Source organism: Rhincodon typus, chromosome 30 (assembly GCF_021869965.1).
Source record: "Rhincodon typus isolate 14 chromosome 30, sRhiTyp1.1, whole genome shotgun sequence".
In the NCBI taxonomy this organism is placed as follows: domain Eukaryota; kingdom Metazoa; phylum Chordata; class Chondrichthyes; order Orectolobiformes; family Rhincodontidae; genus Rhincodon; species Rhincodon typus.
The window spans coordinates 34109605-34134088 of NC_063361.1; the positions used below are offsets into that span (position 1 = coordinate 34109605).

Below are 24484 nucleotides of genomic sequence, written 5' to 3' on the forward strand. Positions count from 1 at the left end.
CTAATAAAGTATTCAAAATTAAACCGAAATGGAGGAGTCGGAGGAAGGATATGGAGAAACAGAGCAAAAACAAAAGGGACACTATATTGGTCATGAGCATTTTCAGTCTAGCAATGAATGTATTGGTTGCAGTCTTTCATTTGTGCAGTATGGGACAGTAGATGCATGTCTACCACAAGATATAGAAGTAGCCATTCTGCCCAAAGTCTGCTCTGCCATTCGATGAAACCGACTGATATGATAATCCTCAACTTTGCCTTCCCCTATAACCCTCTTGTGATTAGAGAAGAGTCTCAAGCATTGAATATACTTAAGATAACCTCAACAGCCCTCTGTGGTAAAGAATTCCACAGGGCAGCTGCAGGATGGATGTTCCCCAGGTGAGGAGGTCTCGGAACCAGGCAGCATAATCTCAGGATAAGGAGGATTCAGAACTGAGATGAGGAGGAATGCCTTCGCTCAGAGTGGAGTTGATCTTTGGGGTTCTTTAACCCAGAGGGCTGCGAAGGCAGTCAAAGAGTATGTTCAAGACAGAGATCAAGAGGAGGGCTTCAGCTATAGGGAGAGGCTGAACAGGCTGGGGCCTTTTCCCATGGCGTGACAAAGGCTGAAGGGTGATTTTATACATGGTTTATAAAGTCATGAGGTGCATGGACAGGGTGAACAGCCAAAGTATTTTTCCCCAGCATAGGGAGTCCAAAACTAGAGGGCATATACCTAAGGTGAGAGGGGAAACATTTTAAATGGACCTGAGGGCAACATTTTCCAGAGGGTGGTAAGTGTGGGAATGAACTGTCAGAGGAAGTGGTACAGGCAGGTACAATTACAACATTTAAAAAGATATCTGGACAGATAAGGTTTAGAGTAATCTGTGCCAAATGCAGGCTAATGGGACTAAATCAGTTTAGGATATCTGGTTGACACGGATGAATTGGCTGAAGGCTGTTTCCATGCTGTACATCTCGGACTCTGTATTAAGTGGGCAACCTCTTATATAGATTATGCTCCTCTGGCCCTAGACCCTACCACAAGGAAAACAACTTCACTGCAAATACCCTGTCAAGTCCTTTAAGAATCCTTGGTTTCAATAAGGTCTCTCCTCTTATGCTGATGTACTCCACTGGAGTACAAGCCCAAACAACTCGACCTCTGCTCATGAGAAAACCATGCCTGGGATCAACCCAGTGAACCTTCACTTCTCCAATGCCAGTATAGCTTTCCTTAAAAAAGAGGAGGACCAAAAGCATTCACAACATTCTTGCTATAGTCTTACTAGTATCTTGCATTGTTTTAGCAAGGCCTCAATTTTTATATTCCATTTCCTTCAAAACAAAAGTCTATATTCCATTTGAATCAGAGATAGTAGGAACTGCAGATGCTGGAGAATCCGAGACAACAAGGTGCAGGGCTGGATGAACACAGCAGGCCAAGCAGCATCATAGGAGCAGAGAGGCTGACGTTTCGGGCCGAGATCCTTCATCAGAAAAGGGGGAGGGGAAGGGGGTTCTGAAATAAATAGGGAGAGAGTGGGAGGCGGACAGAAGAGGGATAGAGGAGAGGATAGGTGGAGAGGAAACAAACAGGTCGAAGAGGCGGGGATGGAGCCAGTAAAGGTGAGTGTAGGTAGGGACTCACGTCCCTCTTCTGTCCCCCTCTCACTCTCTCCCTATTTATTTCAGAAACCCCTTCCCCCTCCCCCTTTTCTGATGAAGGGTCTAGGCCCGAAATGTCAGCCTCTCTGCTCCTATGATGCTGCTTGGCCTGCTGTGTTCATCCAGCCCTGCACCTTGTTGTCTCTATATTCCATTTGTCTTCTCAACTACCCAAAGCTCTGTACATTAGCTTGTGATTTATACACAAGAACCCCAAATCCCTGCACTGCACCTTTCTGCAGTCTTTCCTATTTAAATATTCAACTCCTATTCTTCCTGCAAAGTGCATAACCTCAGTTTCCCCATATTATATTCAATCTGACAATTTCCCCCCACTCACTTACCAATATGCCCCTCAGTAGAATGTCATTCTCACTACTTGCCTTCCCACTTCGGCATCAGTAAACTTGGCAATAGTACATTCCTTCATCTAAGACATTTATATATACTGTAAGTGATTGTGGCCCCAGCACCAATCCTGTGGAACTCCACTAGTTATCCAGCAAATTCCTCTCATATCCCAACTCTTAGCCAATTCTCTGCGCTAATACTACCCCCAATACAACAGGCTGGTTACGTCAAGTAGCCTTATATGCAGTACCCTATCAAAACACCTTTTAAAACTCCAAAAATACTATATCTACTGGTTTCCTTTTATCCTGCCTGTTACCTGTTCAAAGGACTAAAATTTGTCAGGCATGATTTTGGCCTTCAAGAAGCTATGTTGATTATACCGTTTCTAAATGCTGTACATTCTTTGGACGCCAACATTTTCTCAACTTTGTTAAAGCTAACTGTCCTAGTCACTTTGTCATAGCCCTCCCCTTTTCCCCTACTAGTTTTCCTAGTACTTAGCATTTTTCTGGATTTTTAAGGAAGTCATTCATTGTTCAACCATTTTTCCTGCTAAATTGCTTTCCCGGTACACTTAGCCCTCATTCCCATGTAATTATCCTTATTTAAGTTTAGCACAGTTGTTTCTGGCCAATGTTTCTCAAATAAATGAGAAATTCTGCTATGTTATAGTCACTGTCCTCTACTAGACCTTAAACCTGCCTGTTTTACTTTAGATTACACATCACCAGATCAAAAATAGCCCCAGCCACAAAACAAAAACTCATGTCTGGCAGTACCTGTATCTTTCAGAGTTCTAAAGGGTCACCAAACTCAAAACGCCAACCCTGCTTTTTCTCCATAAATGCTGCTAGACCACATTTCTCCATCAATTTCGGCTTATGTTTCAGATTTCTAACATCTACAACTGGATCCAGAACATTTTCCCGAAACACTGTCCAAATACATAAAAAATGTTCTACTTCTGCCAATACAATTTTCCACAATCTACACGATTAAAAAGTTGCCCATAATTAATTCACTGCCTTTTTTCAGACATGCCATTATCTCCTGACTTATTGTGTGTTCTATAGAAGAGCTGCTATTAGGAGGGGTCTATGGTCTAATCCCAGACCACAAGACAGAGGAGCAGAAATTAGGCGATTTGGCTCAGACTGCTCTGCCATTCCATCACAGCTGATAAGTTTCAACTCTATTCTCCTGCTTTCTCCCAATAACTTTTGATCCCCTTGACAATCAAGAACCTGTCTTAAATATACTCAATGACCTGGCCTTCACAGCCTTCTGTGGCAAGGAATTTCATACAATTTTTCTTCCACTTTAATTTCTTATTTCAACCCATTTCAACTTATTAACAAAGCTACCCCACCATCCTGTCTGCCTGTCCTTTTGTTTACTGTGTGGGAAATAGATTGACTAAAATGCCACCCACAAAGTATAAATGATCAGGACAAATTTAAGGATTGAGTTATCAGTTTCTGATTAGGGGGATAAGAACCCAAAAATCTTACAATTATTTCTTACAAAACAGCTGGAATCAATAACTTCAATTGCAAAATAAACTCACTATTAAGTCAACAAAGAAAGCACAGACAAACTCGGATATGGTAAATGACAAGTGCATTGTTAGCAGGAATAAGAAATACGCTCACAGAATAGATCTGCACAAGATTGCAAAGGACACTCACAGGCTATACTGTGTCTGCTCTTGGCAGGAGATTTCAGTGAAGTAGTGCTTTGGATTTAAAGGAATAAGGTGAAGGGAAAAAAAGTGTTTTTGTATTACATTTTGAAGACTTGGCAACTAGATTTTTACAACCAATAATAATACATGGTAAAGAAAATAACTGGAAAAAGTCAACTAGACAAGTGGATAGGGACTGTATTTGGACCAAAATTCCTCACTGCCCTCAAATCAGTGAAGAATTCCTTTAAATGTTTCAAAAGGCAACATCCAAAATATGAAAATGCTTCAGAATCTCACTGCCCTTCATTCAACAATCCTGTCTTCATCCAACCTCTAACGTTCAGACCACCTCGGTCTAATAAATCTTCCAAGAATGGAACTTCCCTTGTGTTCTCAATAACCAAATCTTCTACAAGGCCAAAGTCTATCCAATATTCCTCTACAGTCACTGCACTTCAGGAGAATAAAAACAAGCCAGAAGACAATTCTGTTCCCTTCTATTCTCATTGCTAATGTGATCAGTTCTCCATTGAACTGTATTCCTGATTTCCAAACATGCCACCTCACTTAAATACAATGGGGGGGATAAAAAAGAAATAGTTTCAATATGTAGTCTCCAGTACTAATACTTCCTGATTTAAAATTTTAAGTGTTTTCACTTTTTTCCTCCTCATTCATTCTTTTCAATGGCCCATTACCCAGAGCTTTTTTTAAAGGAAACAATTTTAAACAAGTACACAGAATCCAAAAATTGCCCACTAAGTTATCTTAAACAACTTTAAAATAAAATGTGTTTCAATAGCAAGTTTAGTATAAAAACAAGAACAAAGCTACTGAAGATAACCACTGTAATAACCATTCTAGGCAACAGGTCTTACCAAGCTTGATTTTTCAGTTTTCGAAGCTCTTTAGTAGCCCATGTAGCTAAAGTTTTAGTTTTGTTCGTTTTTGATCGTCTTCCTTCAGTCAATAATTCATGAATCATAGGCCTGGCTTCAACTAATTTCAATACATCCTTCCCAAATGCTGTACACAAATCTCTGAAAAAATGCAAAAATCATAAGGTTACTAAAAATAAACTCCCTGCTCTCAAACATAGGCAGTTTCAAATTTCTAAAGAATACAGGCCTTCAGAAAGAATGTATGAACAAGGCCGTGCAGTTGCTTACTTGGGAAGCATGTTAGAATTGTTAGAATCCCTACATACCCCCCCAGCACATCCCTGTCACCCCTCATTTCCCATGGCCAGTCCAACTGGCCCACATATTCCTGGAAACTACTGGGTAATTTAGCATGACCAATCGATGTAACCTGCATATCTTTGGACTGCAGGAAAACTGAACACCCAGCAGAAACCCACAAAGACACAGAGAACACGCAAACTTCAGAGTTACCCAAGACTGGAATCAAACTCAGGTCCCTGGCACTGAGAGGCAGCAGTGTTAACCACTGTGCCAGTATTGAAAATGGAAAACTACAGAAGTTGTAAATGAGTGACCTCCAACAGCTGTAACAAACCAGTTATCATTTCCCTTATCTAAAGCATGCTTACCCTATCAGTCCAGCAGCACAGGCAACTACTCCATCTGTATGATCTTCATCTCGTGCAATGTGATCGATAAAAGAGAGAATGAATTCTACTCTTGGTTGCACCAACATCACATCAGCTGCAGAAGCAAATGCAAGTAGTTTAAAAACTAACTACATCCAAATTTAGTAACTTAGATTTATTAACCTTGAACAATTAAACTTACGATGCACATTCTCTTGGTCACCCTTCAGACCTTGAATAATACCAGTATATGCCTCCAGACAACCTTCTCTTAGTTCGTTCAGGTAATCCACCATATCATAATCTGTCTAAAAATTAGTTAGAATCTTAGCACAGCTGGCCAAAGTGCAAATACACATGAAGCAGGTCAGTATACCTAAATTTCTTAAATAAGATCTTTCTAAAAATCAAATGCATGTAAGAAATCAAGTCTTGTTCTCAACTTTAAAGAATTTGCTTAAACTAATTTACTGATGGACTGTGATTATATAAAACAGGATTTATCTGGTATACAAGGTCACAAATTATAAAATTCAGAATTAGTTCAACAGAATGTTAGCAAGTTAACTGCATTTTTTCAAAGATGAGAAGTCAAAATGTGATGCAGTGGAGTTTAAATGCTAATGCTGTACTTACTTTATCTACTTGAGCTTGTGAAGCTTGTTGAAGGGTATCCAGGACAATATCTAGATACTTCTTAAATTCTCCTGCAATAGCAAGGGCAATATCCCCAAACACAGACAGAATCTGTGGCTTAACAGAGCGATGGACATTTTCATTCTGAAAGAAGGAAATTGCATCCAGTGTTCTAAGTACAAAATAGTTCAAAATTCTGTAACACTCAGCACCCAATTTTAGATAGTACTTTAGTACAGCTAACTTTGTTTTAACCAGCTCCATATGAATCAGCAAAACTCACGCCTCAAACACTGGACGTTTACTGTATTACTGCAATCTCTGCATGTCTGAGTAGTCAGTTGAGGGTGAGAGAAGCTTCTCCGCTAGAAATTTTATTTAAGGAAACATTGCATTAAGTGATTTATGTTGTAAGTGAAGTATAACAGTGATGGGTATTCCCCCTGCATTATGCTTCTATTACTTAGAAGCAGAGAAGCAGTTTTTACATTGATCAAAAGATCCATATAATCAATCAGAATGTTTGATCAATTAGGTACACTCCTGGTCCCATAGGTGCCAGTTAATAAAACATTTGCTGTACATCAGGAAAATCTTTAATTGATACAACAAATTGTCTCAATCACCATCAACAGAAATTGAAAATTTATAATCAAGCCAGTAGTTTAAATAAACACGAAGCTTTCCAGACTTGAGAAATTAAGTTTGGTATTTTAGATGCCAACTTACCCCCAGATTCTCCAGCAAAAGTTGCATCATTTCATCACAGAAAGGTAGCATATTAGATTGAAGGGCTCTGCAGAGATCTCCAACTAGGCCCACTGCAGCAAGACACACCTTCAAAAATATCAGTGTTTAAAACAGGAGGTCACCAACTTTGGCAAACCAGGTTTATAATTAACTATAGCTAGCCCCAGATATCCTTTCTAATGGCATAAATCAAAGCTACACCTATCTGGGCTGTAGTCATTGATGGTACTGCAGGCATGGAATTTCACCCATGCAATTTTCTTCTTTAAAATCCTAGCACCAAAGGTGGTGATTCTGTTTGGTATCAAGTCTCACCAAGCTAATCTCCATTGAAAGAAAATTCTAATTCTGATGTATTTCATCTTAATTAATGCACTGGTTGAAACCTGGGCAGTGTGTAATATGCTGATAATGTAAGCCATATACACCTATTTTCTTACTATCTCACAAAACTAAGTGAGCACCAGTGTTACTAGCTTTAATTTGGTCCTGAGAGAGACAGAGTTTGCTCTCAAAATAATTAGAAGTCTATGTTTAATTGTAGAGTTACTGAAGAAATTCTGAAAAATATTGCAGGCTCCAAGGGTTTCTGATTCATGAAACCATGCTAACCATAACCAGATCAAGAGCACTGGGTAAATGAACTGAACTACCAACTTGCATTTACGTTGTACCTTTAAGACAGCAAAAACTTGGTGGGCCAGGTTGAGCTTCAAATTAAGAAACTGCATGACAGACTGAAAAACGTTGTCAGAGACTCCCTCTGCCTGCAGTAGTGGACATTTGATCTAAATTAAATTTTGCTATTTTGTCTCCACTCAGCTCAACCAACTGGAAAAATGATTAGTGGGTTATTATTCAAAATGTTGCACGGAACCTTAATGGTTCTACTGGGCCCTTCTGAACTTGTTCCAGATTGTATTTTTCTTCTTCCATCATTTTGGAGGCTAAGGGAGGAGGAAGATTCGATACTTGGGATTGAAATCTACCATGAAAGCAAAGACGACCAACGACGGCAATCTCTTTTGCTATATGGCAGCAACTCCACTCCACAACCAAATCACGCTTTGTGGAGTATCACAACGATGAAAAAGGTGCAGTAAATGTAAGAATTTTTAAAAAATTACATTCAAGATCCGACCAGGTGAAGACAAATAATTAGGGCATGTTTTGGGGAGACTTGGTGAGTGGGAAGGGAAAGATACAGAAAGAGGCAGGGTTAAAAACTTACTTAGATAATGCCTCACTGGCAAGAGTTTGAGTAGATAGAAATTATCCAGCAGACCTACCACTAGGATTTCCTCCCACTTCTTGCTCCCTACCCCCTCCAAATACATCATTTTCTTACCTGATATTCTGCATAATTCTTTAGTCCAATCCCTAGATATGGTTTGAAGGCATCCATGTACTTCAAAAACTCTGAACCTAGTACTATAAATGAGATTGACAGTTTGAAAATGGGTAAAGGGAGCAAATTACTTGCTCAAAATGTAAACTGGATAATTAAAGCAATTTCATACTAAAATCAGTAGCAGATTCTCATTCAGCTCACAATAGCTAAAGTTTTAGGGAGCAAGCTCCAGGATTTTGACCCAGCAGCACTGAAGGGATGGCAAATACTTCCACGTCAGGATGAATGAGGCTTAGGAGGGGAACTTGGTGTTCCCATGGTGATGGCAGCAAGGCACCCAGATTTGATCCCACCCTCAAGTGGATATGTGGAGTCTGCCATTCTCCCCATATCTATGTGGGCTTCCTCCCACAGTCTAAAGGTATGCAGGTTAGGTGAACTGGCCATGCTAGATTGCCCAGTATCCAGGGCAATCCAGGGATGTGCTAGCTGAGGGATTAGCCATGGGAAATGAAGAGTTAGAGGGACTGGTTGGCAGAGGGGGCGGTTCTATTTGAGATGCTCCAAGTGTCAGTGTGGACTCAATAGACTGAAATGGCCTGCTTCCATACTGTACTGCCGCCCTTGCCCCAAGTGGAAATAGTTACAGGTTTGGAAGGTACTGTGTAAGAAGTTATGATTTCTACAGTGCAACTTGTAAGGTGGCACATATTGCCCCACTTGAGCATTAGTGGAAGGGGGAAGTGGATGTTTGTGTACACTGTGCCAAAACAAACAGGCTGCGTTGTCCTGGATGGTGTCAAGCTTCGTGTGTTGTTGGGACAGCCCTCACCCAGGCAAGTGAGAAGTACACTCACTCCTGAATTGGCAGGCCAGGAGCTGAGTTACTGGTGGCAGGATTCTAACCTCTGACTTGTTCTTGTAGCCACTCCACGTATACAGTACTCCACTTTCTGGTTAATGGTAACCTCAAGAATATTGATAGTGATTCAGTGATGTTAATTTAATATCCAACTGAATGGACTCAATAAACAAGGCTTAGTACATTTTGGACATCTCCCCATGGACACAAATTAGAAGTACTGAATGATATTCAACTTTCAACACCATTTAATCAAACAAAAATATACATTTAGGGACTAAATTTCAATTCAGGTGATATTAGAATCAACTCAATGTTCATTTTGATCTAAGTGATCCAATTATCCAAGGCTACACACATGGTTTAACTTTTGTACTTAGTGTTAAAAATTACCCATTTCAAGCAGGGATGCAAACTTAAATTGAATTAAGCCCATAGTACTATTACAAGTTTCTGATCTTTGAACGGCTATAGTACAACTGTTTATAATTTGAATCAGAATCCCTACAGTGTGGAAGCAGGCCATTCAGCTCATTGAATCCACACCAAGCAGTTGCACAGCATTCCACCCAGACTCACCCCTACCCAATCCCTGTAACCTGCATATCCCATGCCTAATCCACATAGCCTGCACATCTTTGGACCGTGGAAGGAAACCCATGCAGCCACCTGAACATGCAAACTCCACAGTCACCCACCCCAGGGTGGAATTGAACCTGGATCGTTGGCACTGAGGCAACAGTGCTAACCATCTGCCAAACACAATTTGGTTGTCAAAAACTTGAACTCAAACATACAACTCTGCACTGGAAGGATAGAACTTAAGTCAGGAAATTAACCTCAGATTAATTTTGATTGGACATTCCTAGATCAAATCCAAGTGAAAAAAACTTTTGTTCCAATGTTTACATAGATGGAAAAAACAGAACCATCAAGAATAAATTGGCTTTTTCCATTTCAAAAATTGATCCCAACAATCTATGGAAGCAGAAATTTGACTTCATATTTCTGGGGGACAGGGGGATTAGACACTCAACAAATAACAAGCTTCAACTAAAACTACACTTAGAATTTGTACAATTCTTCTATTTCACTATTAAATGAAAAAAACACACCTTCAACTAGAGTGCTGACAGCCATGAGGGCATCTTCCTGCACACCTCCGGAGCCAGCAGTGCTCTGGAACATCCTTAACAGTGATGCCATCACCACATCAGAAATCTGTAGTGCATCCTGATGCTGCACCTTCCGCAATACATTCTAAGGACAAGATAAACTTTTTTGTAGTAAAATCTATTAATTCATTATGAAAACCTAAATACCTTCAGATTCATTCCTAATCATTGTATTTCTGTATGGTGCATGAACTTGTCAGGCATTCTAGGCAAGAAACCAACATATTACACACAAATCCAAGTTAACTCCAACTGCCTCAATTTGTGGATAGATATTCTACATAAAAGGTTCTACCATTTTTCAGAGAAAATGCTCGAATTTATCAAGGAGAAAACAGCAAGACATCCAGATAGAAATCATCACATTGGGTAGATGCAGTATGGGTTCCAAAGGGAACTAATTTACTGGAATTCTTTGAAGACATTACAAGTGCGGCAGACAACAAGGACCCAGTAGATGTGGTGTATCCAGACTTCCAGAAAAGCATTCGACAGGGTGCTGCACAAAAGGTTGCTGCATGGTGTTAAAGGGCAATGTATTAGCATGGATAGAGGACTGGCTAACTAACAGGAAGGCATAAATGAATGCTTTTCTAGTTGGCGATCAGTGACTAGCAGTGTGTCACAGGGGTTAGTGTTAGGACTGCAATTGTTTACAATTTACATACATGATTTAGAGTTGGGGACCATGTGTAGTGTGTCAAAGTTTGCAGATGACACTAAAATGAGTAGTAGAGAAAAGTGTGCAAAGGGATATAGGTAGTTTGAGTGGGCAAAGGTCTGGCAGATGGAGTACAATGTCGATAAATGTGAAGTCATCCATTTTGGCAGGAATAACATTAAAAAGGATTACTTGGAGTAAAAAATTGCAGCAAGCTGCTGTGCAGTGTCCTTGTGCATGAATTGCAGGTGCAACAGGTAATTCAGAAGGCAAATGAAATTTTGTCCTTCATTGCTGGAGGGATTGGGTTTAAAAGCAGGGACGTTATGTTACAGCTGTATACAGTGCTGGTGGGGCCACACCTGGAATACTGGACAGTTTCTGTCTCCTTACTTGACAAAGGATGTACTGGCACTGGAGGGGGTGCACAGAAGATTCGTTAGGTGGATTCCTGAGTTGACGGGGTTGGCTTATAACGAGAGACTGAGTAGACTGGGATTATGTTCATTGGAATTTAGAACAATGGAGGGGGATCTTATAGAAAGAAAATTATGAAGGCAACAGATAAGATAGAAGCAGGAATGATGTTTCCACTGGCACATGAAACTAGAACAAGAGGGCATAACCTCAAGATTAGGATTTAGGACTGAACTGGGGAAGAACTTCTTCACCCCAAGGGTTGTGAATTTGTGAAATTCCCTGCCCAGTGGAACAGTCGTTAAGGCTACCTCATTGAATGCTTTTAAGGCAAAAGTAGATAGATCTTTGAACAGTAAAGGAGTAAGGGTTATGGGGAGGGGGTGGTTAAGTGGAGCTGAGACCATGAAAAGATCAGCCATGATCTTATTGAATGGCAAGAGTGGGCTCAAAGGGCCAGATGGCCTCCTCCTGGTTCTTATGTTCTTGCCTGCAGCAATAAACTAATTTAAAAATAGAAAGCAGAGGGCAACCGTGCAGAGGTGATGAAACACACTAATAATACCCACAGAGAGCCTGATAGAACAAAACAGACAATAGCATGGTCCAGCACTAAATTCAAGCCCAACTGCCATCGCCAGAACATAAAAGATATGAGGAAAAATAATTATTTACCTGTAGGGTAGCACACAGCAGAGACTGAAGATCATTGTATTGAATTCTGTCTGAGGTACTTTGAATGTGTGACTGAATGGAACAAAAAAAAGGAAAAATGAGGGGATTTCCACAACTTTCATTAAAATAACTTGTAGTATATAAAAAGGTGCATAGACCATTGCATATCTTGTTTCCAGGTGCCCACAATGTAGTTCTTTGATCTTGAGGAATTTTGCTATTTTCCAAACTCATCTCAGATTTCTTTTTAACCTGTCTCTTTCAGATTAAGTTGCTACTGCTAAGGGAGTGGATGACAATGTTTAGTTGCATCATGGCTGCAAGGACCTAGTGGTCTTTTCATGTCTATTACTTTTCATATCTTTTTGCTGCCTATTTGCCATAGTATGATGTGGAGGTGCCAGTGTTGGACTGGGGTGGACAAGGTCAGAAATCACAACACCAGGTTATAGTCCAACAGGTTTATTTGAAATCACAAGCTTTTGGAGTCTCCTTCAAACATTAGTCCGAGACAGAGGCTCTGAAAGCTTGTTTTCAAATAAACCTGTCGGACTATAACCCGGTGTCGTGAGATTTCTGACCTTAACTGCTACAGATGAAAGGCAGTTATTATCAAGCTGATTAGTAAGTGTGTAGGCCAAATGCTGATCTCTGGTATCGTCTGTACTTAATCACTTCTCCATTTCTCTGCACAGTTTCTATTTACATTAATGCTACATCAGTTCATAGCAGCATCTCAAAAGCAAAATACACATCGATGCCGCAAGTGGCGCAAACACAATGGCACTTTTTGCCAAACAAACCCTGAAAGCCATTCTGAGTTAGAACAGATTAACTTTTTAACAAGGCACATCTAGTTTATGAATTTGGGCATTCTGTTAGCATATTGACGCTTCGGTTGCACTGATAACTCATTACATTGTGGCAGAACGTTTGCCACCCATAGGACTCAGACTTGAAGAAAAAAAAAACTGAACAAACTGGTCACAAGTATGACCAAAGAAGAGTTTGTGTATTCAATCCACCTACATACTCAACTGCAATACTTTCAACATTTCCACATTGATGTTTCAGTGAGAATGGCTATTTAAAACACAATAGAAGAATATTAAACACTAGGTAGCTGTCACATACATAATCCACATACCTCCATTTGCAATACTTGCTGTAGCCTTTCCATGATGACCAGAGTTGTTTTCTGCACCGCTGGGTAGCAGTCTTTAGCACTGTTCTTGACTATCTCCATCAGTGCCTCATACGCAGCACTCCGCAAGTTGTTCTGATGCCCATCAGGCCTAAAAACCATTTTATTCAAAATGCATCAAATCTATATTTTCAGAACTTTTAACCACAGCACCAAGATAAATCATGATTCAACACAAATCAAAAATGCCTCATTTAGTTGCATGATATTTGACAAAGAACACAAACTGGTATCTCAGTTGTCAAACCATGCAACTGTGAAGTATGAACTTTGACAGCCAGATCATAAAAGAATGAGAAGTGAACATTTGTGGCAAATGCACCAGTGCATTTTATGCTGTTCTAATGAAATATAGTTAGTGTTTAAAAAGTTGCAAACAAGCTACAAATTTAACAGCAGAGTGTCTAGATCGACAAGAACTGACATACATCAAGGGCACAAGGTACTTCTCTTACCTATCAGTAGTTTCTAATAGTTTCTGAACTATCAATTCAAATGATGACGACAAGCAATACGTTGCAGGTTCTTCCTGATCATCTGCCACGTCTGCAGCTTCATAAGCAGCTTCTGCTAAACTGGAGAATGCCTGCAAAAAAAGTCATGCCAGTTTTATAATTAACAATTTAATTGCAACAATTGTAAGTTCTGGTTAATTTTACCAATTGAAAACGGAAACAGAAGAGTATAGATCAGTAAAATGAAGAATTACAGGCGCTCATAGTATTAAAAGTGCAGTTCAGTCATTAACATTTCTCACCTGGACCCCCAATATCCCATATTCACACAAGTGTTTCCTCTAAGCTCCATTGTCACTAATGTTTTGCGCATGCTAACTGGCATGCATAACTGGAAAGAAAATTAAGGAATGCTGCTTCTCATCCCCTTCAAGTACTGGCCACCTACTTAGATAGCCTTGTAATAATGCTGTGGCTTTAAGAGGTTGTGCCCTTCATATTCTCTTTTTATGAAAGCTAGGTGGTGTGTAACTTGTAAGAAACTAAACAGCTTGAGACACCTTCAGACTTTTTTCAAAGTTGGAACAATAGAAGCAGCCTGAAAGGGTGTGGTTGAGCTCCCAACAGAACCAGGATTTTTAGTTTAGCTTTCAGCAATTGTTGTTGGGGTCTAGAAGTGAAAGCCTACCTCCCCACCCCTTAATCTTAACGAAAGTGAAATAATGTCAAATGCTGCATCAAGTGGAACTCCAATATGAACAATGGATCTATGACAAGTATATACTGTTTTCTGACAGGTTATTAGGTCACACATACATTTAAAAACTTAAACATAAGCATGAAGCAAGCCATACTATTTTTAACCACAAATACACACAAAATCCCCACTGTCAAATATTTCAGTGATCCTTAAAGGTTAATATTCAAATTTGTAACCAAATGGGACAGCTGTTCAACTGCAAGTTGAAAGCACTCCATGTTAGTAAAATAAATTAAATACTCAAATTTTGATTAACGTCCTAAATTCTTAAACAACCACTTTGTAAATCTTAAAAATACTCAATTTTTATACATTCATTAGCTCAAATTGTGCAGGGGCATTAGAAAGAAGATATACCTGAAATCAAAAAGCTTCATGCTCATCTTTAACCACTGAGAACATTTGCTTTTTGCACGCTTGCCAGCGAAGGCACCAAGTAAATAGTCTGAGGTGACTATCAAAACTTTATTCAAGAGTCTAAAGGCAGCATCAAATCAAGTCTGAGTCATATGGCATGGAAACAGACCCTTCGGTCTAACCAGTCCATGCTGAACACAATCCTGAACTAATTAGTCCCAATCACCTGCTCCTGGCCCACATCTCTCCAAACCCCTCCTTACTTGTTTAATTATTCAAATGTCTTTTAAACATTGTAATTGTGTAATTGTATCCACAACCACGACTTCCTCAAAGTTCATTCCACATGCACACCACCCTCAAAAAATTAGCCACCCATGTCTTAAACCGTTCCCCTGCTCGATTAGGATCAGTGTTTTAATAAATCACATCAGTATAGATTAGGATCAAGCAGAAGTCTTTTTTAGAATTTCAGGTCTCTGCCTGCTCAACGAATGACTTACCCAACAAACATTAGAAGCCACTCTAGGTTCAGCTCCCAGACCTTCAATGAGACATTGGAGTAAAGGAGTCAAGTACATGTCGTTGATGGCAGCCTCAGGAAGCAACTCACAAATTCGACCCACTGTCCAAGCTGTAGTATCCCGAACCACTACACTAGGATCTTTCATCAGGTCTATCAATGTGGGCATTGCCTGCAAATAGAAATTAGCTCGTAAACAATGACAACTACTAAAAAAGGTCACACACTGGCTAAAATGGTCTTAACAACAAACATCAGATTAACCATACAGCGAAATTACTGGACTTGAAACAATTACAAGTGTGACTACTTTGTCACTGAGTTGTACCTGCAAGTTTCAGCATTAAAGATACCTACAGATTTAAAATTAGATTTTACTAAAGTTTTAAAAAATTCCTACAGTCTAATGCCCAACAAGATTATCTGGACAATTCACATGGCAAAACTCCTTACAGGAGTCAGCAATCCATATTTCAAAGGATAAACCCAAATCATTTAACCCAAGTATTGCAAGCCAACTGATTTTTAAATATTATACAAGGGATGTGGGCTTTAGTGGCTCGTTTTGCATTTATTGCTCAAAAGAGTAAGCAAAACTGCTGACTAAGCATTAAAATCTAAGTTTACGACAGCAATAATTTAGAAACCTAACCAGCTTTGAAATCAATGCTACTTTTCTTAATAAAGACAGCTCCTAGCCATGTAGCTAAGAGGAGGAAACAGGAATACAAAAATCACAGCCTATCAAAGTACACAACTATTTTACAAGGTGCTCCAACAAAATGTTTACCATTATTCACATTCATAAGCTGTGACATCTGAATCTTTGAACACATTATCCAGTAGCACTAGAAACAGTGACTGAAACTCCAGCAGAATATATTTTTACCTGTATCACTAGTGGTTTTAGTTGATTGGGTTCAGGTCCTTCCAGAATAGAGCCGAATGCCATCACTGCTGCATCTCTATACCTCCAGTCCGGATTTTTGATATGTTCCTTGATAAATGGAAGTATGTGTGGAACAATATCATCCTCACAGCATGTTGCCAGCAGCATGAGACAAACACCAGCAGCTTTGCATGGATTCCAGTCATCATCGTCATCGTTTTCATCCTAATAGTGAAAGGGTGAACGATTTAAAATAAAAGATACTGCATTCCAGCAATTGTCAAGAATCAATGACCATATTTAAACCATTTTATGCTAACTCTGGATTTTTGCTGAGTGAACATGGGCACAAAAAAGGGGGAATTTTGTTATTAACTTGATTATATTGACATTAATCTGAAGACTGGAAACAGAGGCACAGGGGCTAAAAAGAGAGACTATGGTTAGACCAGCCTACTTTGAAGTTTAAAAATCTCAAACTTGTATTGTTCTGCATTCAAGCACGCAAGGAACAAGGTAGTTATCTGCCAGAAGTTACACTATAAATAAAGGAACGTAGGGTGCTGCTTCTGCAGGAGGTACAATATGGAAATATGTTTCAAAGAGACTTGCTCATATTGAAATTTTCTGATGAAGGGTCTAGGCCCGAAACGTCAGCCTTTCTGCTCCTATGATGCTGCTTGGCCTGTGTTCATCCAGCTCTGCACCTTGTTTGCTCATATTGAAATATCACTTTATGCCCTAGTTAACACCACACTTTAAATCAATGAAAACTGGGGAGTTCTGAACAGTAAAAACCCAGAATACATTAGAAAAATTCTAGATTTCGTTTAGCCCACCTAACATATTGTAAACTCCTTAAGTACAGTAACAATACCCCTCTCTCCAGTATATCCCCTGTAAAGAGAATTCACAAGCCATAGCTTGTTTTCTAATGAGTTTAGAAAAGCTAGTTGAATTTACTTCACAAAAGGGAAGAAATTAATAAGTCCTAATTGGTGGATTTCCAGTCATGTCTTCATCCTAGACTCAAAGATCTCCATTCTGATTTGCAGTTCTTTTATGAATGAGATTTTGGACAGACATATGGACAGGAATATGCTGAGTTTTACAAACTGGATGATGTGTTACCTGTCAGTAAGGCAACAAGGCTTCAAGTCAGACAAACCCACCTACAAATAACTGGCCTTATATTACAGGGGGATTTTACAACTATAAAAAAGTATATTTTAAAAACAGCAAGTTGGGCAGACAGCTGTGTGGTACAGGATTAATTTGTTCCAAAACCAACAATGATCTGGAGAACGTGTACAGATAGACTTGTAAGTCTGAAAGCAGGAATTCAACAATGCTATCTATTTGTGGGTGAAACTTGCATTTATGCAGCACCATTCACGACTTCTATCTCCAAGCACCTTACAGGCAATTTACAATTAAGCCAGCAAGGAAACAGGCAAGTTTAATTAACACAAGCATATTTGGAGGAAACTTTCTGTACACTATACATCCAATATACAACAGGTATGGCAGGAAAGCCCCCTCTCCCATTGTTTATGTATCTAGAATTAGGCCTTTAAGGGGACCATATAACTTGTATCACATGACAATGAAAACTGCATTGTATCTCACCTACTGTAAATGCAGTACACTACATGAAATAATTAAGACAGCCTTGTGTTTAGAACTTCATAGTCTTGACATTATAAATTCACTTACAAGTTTTAAAGGATGAAAATTTGCTAGCACAAAGTAACTTTCAGCTGTTGTTTCACAAACCTTACCTCTAATTGGCAAAGGTTCATGTGCTCTTAACATTCAGCAAATACAGCTCATAGCCTTAGAAAGGACACACTAAGTTATACAAAGCTGTGCTCCAGAAGTCTCAATGCAATATTCCATAGCTCCTGTAATATTACTTCATTATCATAAAAAGCAAATTTAAGCATATCACAAATAGCAAGTAAATGTTACAGGAACAACTTGTATCCAAAACACTGCTGTTCATCATGAATTTGCAACAGCATAAAAGATAATGAAGTCAGTCAAGTTACTGTCTTACCTGTTTAGTCAGTGTCTGGGTGAGAATGGGTACCAAGTACTGGAGTGCTCCCTTGGCATAGAATTTGCTTGTGTGTTCAGGTGGTCTTCCCTGTTCTGCTGCCTATAGAAAGCAAATATAAACTTTGTAGAAAGAGAATGACTTTTAAAAAATATTAAAGGGATTTTGGCCTTCCTGGCAAGGCCAGTATTTTTTTCTCATCCCTAACTGCCCTTATGAAGGAAACTGCTTTCTTGAACTCCTGCAGTCCATTTGCTTTAGGAAATCTACAATACTGTTAGAAAGGGAACTCCAAGATCAACTTGATCAACTAATTTTGTGCATTAAACCTAAACTTCAAATACTCTACCAAACTTGGCAAATTAAGTCTCAACTTTGAAACAAAGTATCCATCAACTGAACAGTTTCAGCGTGGTGCATGGTTTTTCATCATAGACTAATTGCCAGCTTTGTGCGTAACACGTGGACCATCATAGGATATGGTTCTTACTGAATTTAAATATATTAACTCACTACTAGAACTCTTACCTCAAAAAGAAAACAAATAATCTGTCAAAACAGATTTTTAAAAAAAAAAATTTACACTTGATAGGTTCAATATAGATTGTTTAAAAGCAAGTTTTCTAGCACTGAGGCAATTCCAAGCCCACATTCATTTGGGCCCAGCAGAGACAGATGAGTTATTTCCCCATAAATAGCAAAGTCCAAAAGCAAGAAATTAAATTAAAAACATCCAGTGACTATTTTTTCTTTAAATAGCTTAAAATACAGTAGAATACATTTAAAAAGTATACCTCCGAAGCTTCAATAGCAAGATCCATTTCCTCATCACAAACATTGGACCAGAATTCAATTCCTTGTAGGGCCACTTCATCAATATCACTCTTCATAGCTTCAATGGTAATCTTGAAAAGTTCCCCCCCCACCAAAACAAAGAGTTGTTGTTAAACGTGTACACATTAAATACTATTATTTGCTCATGGATTAATCACTAACAATATTAACAGTCCTTAGAACAGGCCTGAACTAAAGTAATATTGAAGTGAAAGCTTCAAACTAACAATGCATTGCAAATAAAAAGCGAAAGAATTGCAGATGCTGTAAGTCAGGAACAAAAACAAAGTTGCCAGAAAAGCTCAGCAGGTCTGGCAGCATTTGAGGAAGGGTCACCGGACCCGAAACGTTAACCGTTTTTTTCCTTCACAGATGCTGCCAGATCTGCTGAGCTTTTCCAGCAACTTTGTTTTTGTAATGCATTGCAAACAATGATACATGATTAAGTGGTCACTCAACATTCAAAAATAATCTAACAAGAGATTGTTTACAAAGCCACCCCATTAAAAACTTAATTCTTTTGTAGAATTGGCAGGCAAAATAATGACTTGCTCACCTGACCTGAATGATGCCATCTCAAATTAAAGCGTCTATATTTGATTAACAGTTAAGGCTAAATAATGGTGTTAGCTCCAGTGCTTGCACCATATCACGATTTAGTGCAGCTTTCTAATGAAACCAAATCTGAATCAAAACCAAAGTTCGTCTTCTGACAGCAATGGCATAAATTAAAAGCTGAGTGTTTTGGGAGCCATCAATTGTATTTTTGAAAATTTATGATTGGCAAGTAACTCCTCTTAACATCATAGTATGATTCAGTCTGCAGGGGGCGTGGTGCACCACACCACCAGGATTGAAACAAGCAACAGGATAAGTAATTTGCTTAGAATGAAATTTTTAGGTAGCATGTCAAGAAGTTAATTCACTACTGTATTGTTCTTCAATTGTGAAAGGCAGCAGCGTGGCATCTTTAGTTTGCTGAAGAATCACTTACTAATGCCTTCCCCCATATCCTCAGCATCAACACCCAAAGTGTAGACTCTTATAATTTAGCTGCAGCACTCAATTTTTACACATCAAGATCCCATAAATAGCAATGAGATAAACTGCCAGAAATTGCATTAAACAATGTTGGAAAGGTCACCCTTTTCATACTTTCTCTAGTTGTGCCTCAGTGCCTAAAGCAAGCCTCAGTTAACAACTCATCTAAAAGGCTGCATTTCCAATGATCCATCACTTCCTCAGTACTGCACTAAGACATGTGCTCTGATCTGAAATGGATCCTGCATCCGCAATTTTTTTGACTTAACACCATAGGGCTAAAAGTTGAACTTAACCACATCAAATTACAGAAAATACCTACCCAAGTCAAAGTTTTCTGAAAAGTTTCAGATTCTAACCTGCACATAAAAAATGTACACTGGTAGTTGGTTTGGATGTTTACATGTGATATAAAGATTCACTTTGCTACAAAACCTCATTTCCCCTAAACAGGGCAATACAATTGATAAATTATGCTTACAGCGAAAAGAGCAGGACCCATGTATGTTTCCATGTATTGGTAGTAAAGGGACATAATCTTCACCAAGTTTTGCAAGGCAGCAACCCGTACCTGTTAGGTTGAAACAATTGTTCCATTAAAAGTGATGCTAAATCACACGTGAAGATTTTAGTTTTTAGGCAACTTAATGCTACTTACTCTTGTATCAGGACACTGGGTTGCTTCACAGACTACTTGCATAATAAAGTGCCTTTCAGACTGCAAAGAAATAAAAAAAAGTATATGCAGAGATGCTTTAAAATTTGACCTCACCAGTCCTTGTCAATGACTGCTTAGCAATAAGAATACGACAATCAATCAATCAGGTAAAGACATTGTTAATAGTGGGCTCCAGACAGCATGACAGTTCACTGAATTTTCTCAAAGTCATTGGCAAATCTGGTCTGATTTGCTATTGTACTTTTGTTTGCAAACTATCAAGATCAAACTGTGTAACATCTAGTAACTTTGTAACCAAACCATGAAACCACAATGATCACTGGTGAAAGAATTTATTAAATAGGATTTACTCGTAGGCCAGGCACCACATTTGATATCTTTCATATTTAGGCACTTTGAGGCAATTCTGTATTTAGTTGAGTTTATTTACTCTTTAAGCCTTTCATTCTTTAACCTGGTAGCACCTTTTCGTTGTTTTGCAAAGTACTTGACTAACACTCAGCATCCAATTTAATTTTCAGTTGAGGTATCAAATGATCAGAAGGATTGGGGTTTACGGGTGTAAAACAATCACTATGTTGTTTTGCTGTTGAAAACATTTTACGAGAAGCATGGTCAACAAATCTGTTTAATGTCATTGTTTCATCAGGTGAATTGCAGCATGATTTCTCAGACTTCTGACCAAGCAATTGCAATACTAAGGTGACTTTTTTTGGGACGTGGGGAAAAAGATAGAGGAGGAGGAAGAGGAGAGAAGAGGAGGAAGAGGAGAGAAGATGAGGAAGTGGAGGAGAGAGGGTAGAGTGCCCATACACCTATATTCCAAAATATTGTTTCACCACACTGAATTGGATTGGCTTGCTTTGATGCCTTATGCCAGGTTCTTCCACCTGGATGCAACATCTCAACATTTTACATTCTCATAGGGTGTAGTTTTATGTTAAATGTTAATACAAATAAAAAGTGGCTTACCTCTTTGTCAAAATTAGCTTTGGTGAATTCCAAGGAGTTCAACAGTGCATTTGTTGCAGCTAACTTCACGTTGTTACTGGGTTCCTCCTTCCGCATTCCTTGAATAATTGCGGTCAGGATTTCATTTGATTTGTCCTGTAGTTGCTCAGGGTCCTTAAAAAGCAAAAGTTACTCAGCTTTAATGCTTTCCTCTTCACTTTCTGGCCCACACTAGACATATTCTTTAAAGATTACATCATGTTGTAGCATGCCAAGTTTTAGAGGCAGAATCGCTAGGATTAGTTATTTGAATAGGTTCAAATATTTTATCTTGTTTTTCACAAAGTAAAACTGACAAGCTGAAACTCTGCAATTTTAATATAAATCAACAGGAGTTCACCTTCAAACCTGCACTAGATGAAACGGCATCATTTTAAAATACAAACTTCCCTTACGTAGTTTAGGAGACATTCAGCTGCTGGGAATTCAGATATTCAACTGGTCTAAAAGCCTCAAGAGAAATAATCACTTTGCGTCAGATGAAGGTATAAATGAGCACCCAAAATATCAAGCTGCTGTCTGAGCAAAATTAGCCAGTCAAGAGACTGGAGAGTCTACCAAGTATTGACTCCTTCCTTTTCTAACAGATAAACATATGCAATTTATGTCCATCGTTTTCTAACAGATAAACATATGCAATTTATGTAAGGTTAATAAGGCTGGTCAAGCAATGTACTATAACTCAAGTTATGTACTACACAGCCATAAATCAGTAAGTCTGTAGCTATAATCAAACACAATTCAGCATAGTGGATAATTCCTTGTCTTTCTAGATACAAGATTTCTAAATAACTGAATACTTTGCTAAGATGGGCATTCAAGTATAGATTGATAATCGAAATCAACATTAAATTCTCAAATCAACAGCTTCTTTATTTTGTACAGTCATGCAGTGATGGCAAATGAGTTACAAACAATACCTTTGGAACCATCTCAAATTGATAATAATTGGTTGTGAGGAATATTAAGAACACCCATCAGCTGCATATAAGTTGCATCCACCACTGTATGAAGCCATACAAATCGCTGGCCTTTGAATTTTCCTTCATCACAAGTACCCAAGCCAAACTGAAATTCAAAAGCAATCTTGCAATAAGCTCATGCAGTGCATTGCTGCTGAATGCACACTTGCAGCATCACAAACTAGCTCATATTATTTTTGCAAGTACATATAAATTTAAGTACTAAAATGGATATGAGCATCAGTTCTTCAATATGACTTTATTAACGGAAAATGAAATTTCCAGTAGTGCAGGGTTGGGCACACTTTTTCCTCAATCAATACACAACTCACCAGAAACAGTGGCATTCACAATTCAAAATGGAAGTTAACATTCAATGACTGTTGCAAAAAGCTTTTGGTATTAAAGATGAAAGCAAGCTTAATTGCAACAATACTGTATTTCTGGGAAGATAACAAAGACAATACTCACTATATCCTGGCATATATAACCAATAGCTTCCAAAGTAGCCTCTTTCATATGTTCAGTGCTATTGGGGTTTGTAACATTGGCAACCAAGTGAGGAATGAGCTCGGGCCATTGAACAACAGGGATCTCTGCACATGCAATTCCTGCAACGCACTGAGATGCCGAGCTGGGCCTGTAGGTCTCTGTACCCAGAGTTTGCAAGACCTGTGGGAGCAGTTAAAATTTAGAACAAGATTTTTTTCCTTCAAAAGACCAGCAACAGTATTTGCAACACTTCCATCACCAAAAAAAAATCATGAGGCTAAATGATCAGAAAAGGACTGGAGTGACAAAATAATTAGGTTAGAATAGGTTAAGCTTCAAACCAGGCACAATGGATATTTAAAGAAATTGAAATGCAAAACAAAGAAAAAACATACACCAGTAAAGAAAGCAAAGTCAGGTCACAGGAAATCTTGAAATATATTTCTTGTACCAGGACAAATACATATTTTACTTCATGGATGGTTGATTCCCAAGAGCCCACAGAAACATACACTATGTAGGTCAGATCCTGCACCACACTTTGACGTTAGAAAACAGATATCACATACACTGAACTTTGGCTCTTGATCCATGATTGTAGTTGCATTTTTAAACAGTTCAGTATTCCTACAGCACAGACCATAGACAAATCAATAGCAAAGACTAACTGCTTTGTTTCCTTATGTTATTGAAGCTAAAATTTGTACTTAATTACTACAGGTGTTACATGTCAAAGTCACAAAATGAAAGGAACAAGTCATCACTAGGAACTGAAAATTTACTTCAGACATGATTGTAGTTTGAAAGTGACACCACGGTGCTTTTTTAATTAAAAGTAAAAGAAAAACACAAAAGTATTAAGATACAAGCAAATGTGTTTTGCTCATTGCATAGTCACTCATTATATTGGGATATTTTTGATCAGTATCACTGAGCCAGTGCATTTGTAAAATAAAAACAATGGTTAAGATGGCATTAAGCAGACATATTCTGAAATGTACGAACTTTGTATAATGGATTTACCAACATTGTAAACAGGTCTGAAAAGCTCTTGTACGGAAAAGTCACTGGAAGATTTATCTACCTTACATTATCAGTATGTTTACACTGAGTTAAACAACTCCATTACAGGAATATACTCAAATATTGATGAACTGTACTAAAAAACAACTTTGCCATGACATCAAAATTTGGGACTTGAAAATCAAGTGACCAAAAAGGGAGGTTAACTTGCAAGAAACACAAATACCCATGGTGTATCACAACTGGACCGAATTATATCTTCACTAATACTTTCCTTGGACCTCCTATTCAACTGCCCTCCAGAACATGGGAATGTGGGCATGTTGGTGAGTCAGCAATTATTTCCCATTCTCGTTGCCCCAAGAAAATGCCTTAGCTTTTCTAGACAGCAGTGGTCACTGGTTTGGAGAGTGCTGTATAAGG

The 24484-nt window shown here is 38.6% G+C and overlaps 1 protein-coding gene across 4 annotated transcripts in view; it reads right to left on the reverse strand.

The window, feature by feature from the left end:
• kpnb1 (karyopherin (importin) beta 1) overlaps window positions 1-24484 on the reverse strand; it is a 42121-nt gene that overhangs the window by 3613 nt on the left and 14024 nt on the right. For all 4 annotated transcript variants that reach the window (XM_048614566.1, XM_048614565.1, XM_048614564.1 and 1 more), the window contains 18 exons: window positions 23018-23218; window positions 21546-21698; window positions 20553-20612; window positions 20376-20465; window positions 18814-18924; window positions 18020-18121; window positions 15961-16185; window positions 15052-15243; window positions 13432-13562; window positions 12920-13067; window positions 11773-11844; window positions 9960-10104; window positions 7980-8062; window positions 6611-6718; window positions 5882-6025; window positions 5448-5553; window positions 5246-5360; window positions 4572-4733 (listed from right to left, as the gene is read on the reverse strand). In XM_048614566.1, the coding sequence (XP_048470523.1) occupies window positions 4572-4733; window positions 5246-5360; window positions 5448-5553; window positions 5882-6025; window positions 6611-6718; window positions 7980-8062; window positions 9960-10104; window positions 11773-11844; window positions 12920-13067; window positions 13432-13562; window positions 15052-15243; window positions 15961-16185; window positions 18020-18121; window positions 18814-18924; window positions 20376-20465; window positions 20553-20612; window positions 21546-21698; window positions 23018-23218 (2348 nt within the window). The remainder of the gene's footprint in view (window positions 1-4571; window positions 4734-5245; window positions 5361-5447; window positions 5554-5881; window positions 6026-6610; window positions 6719-7979; window positions 8063-9959; window positions 10105-11772; window positions 11845-12919; window positions 13068-13431; window positions 13563-15051; window positions 15244-15960; window positions 16186-18019; window positions 18122-18813; window positions 18925-20375; window positions 20466-20552; window positions 20613-21545; window positions 21699-23017; window positions 23219-24484) is intronic.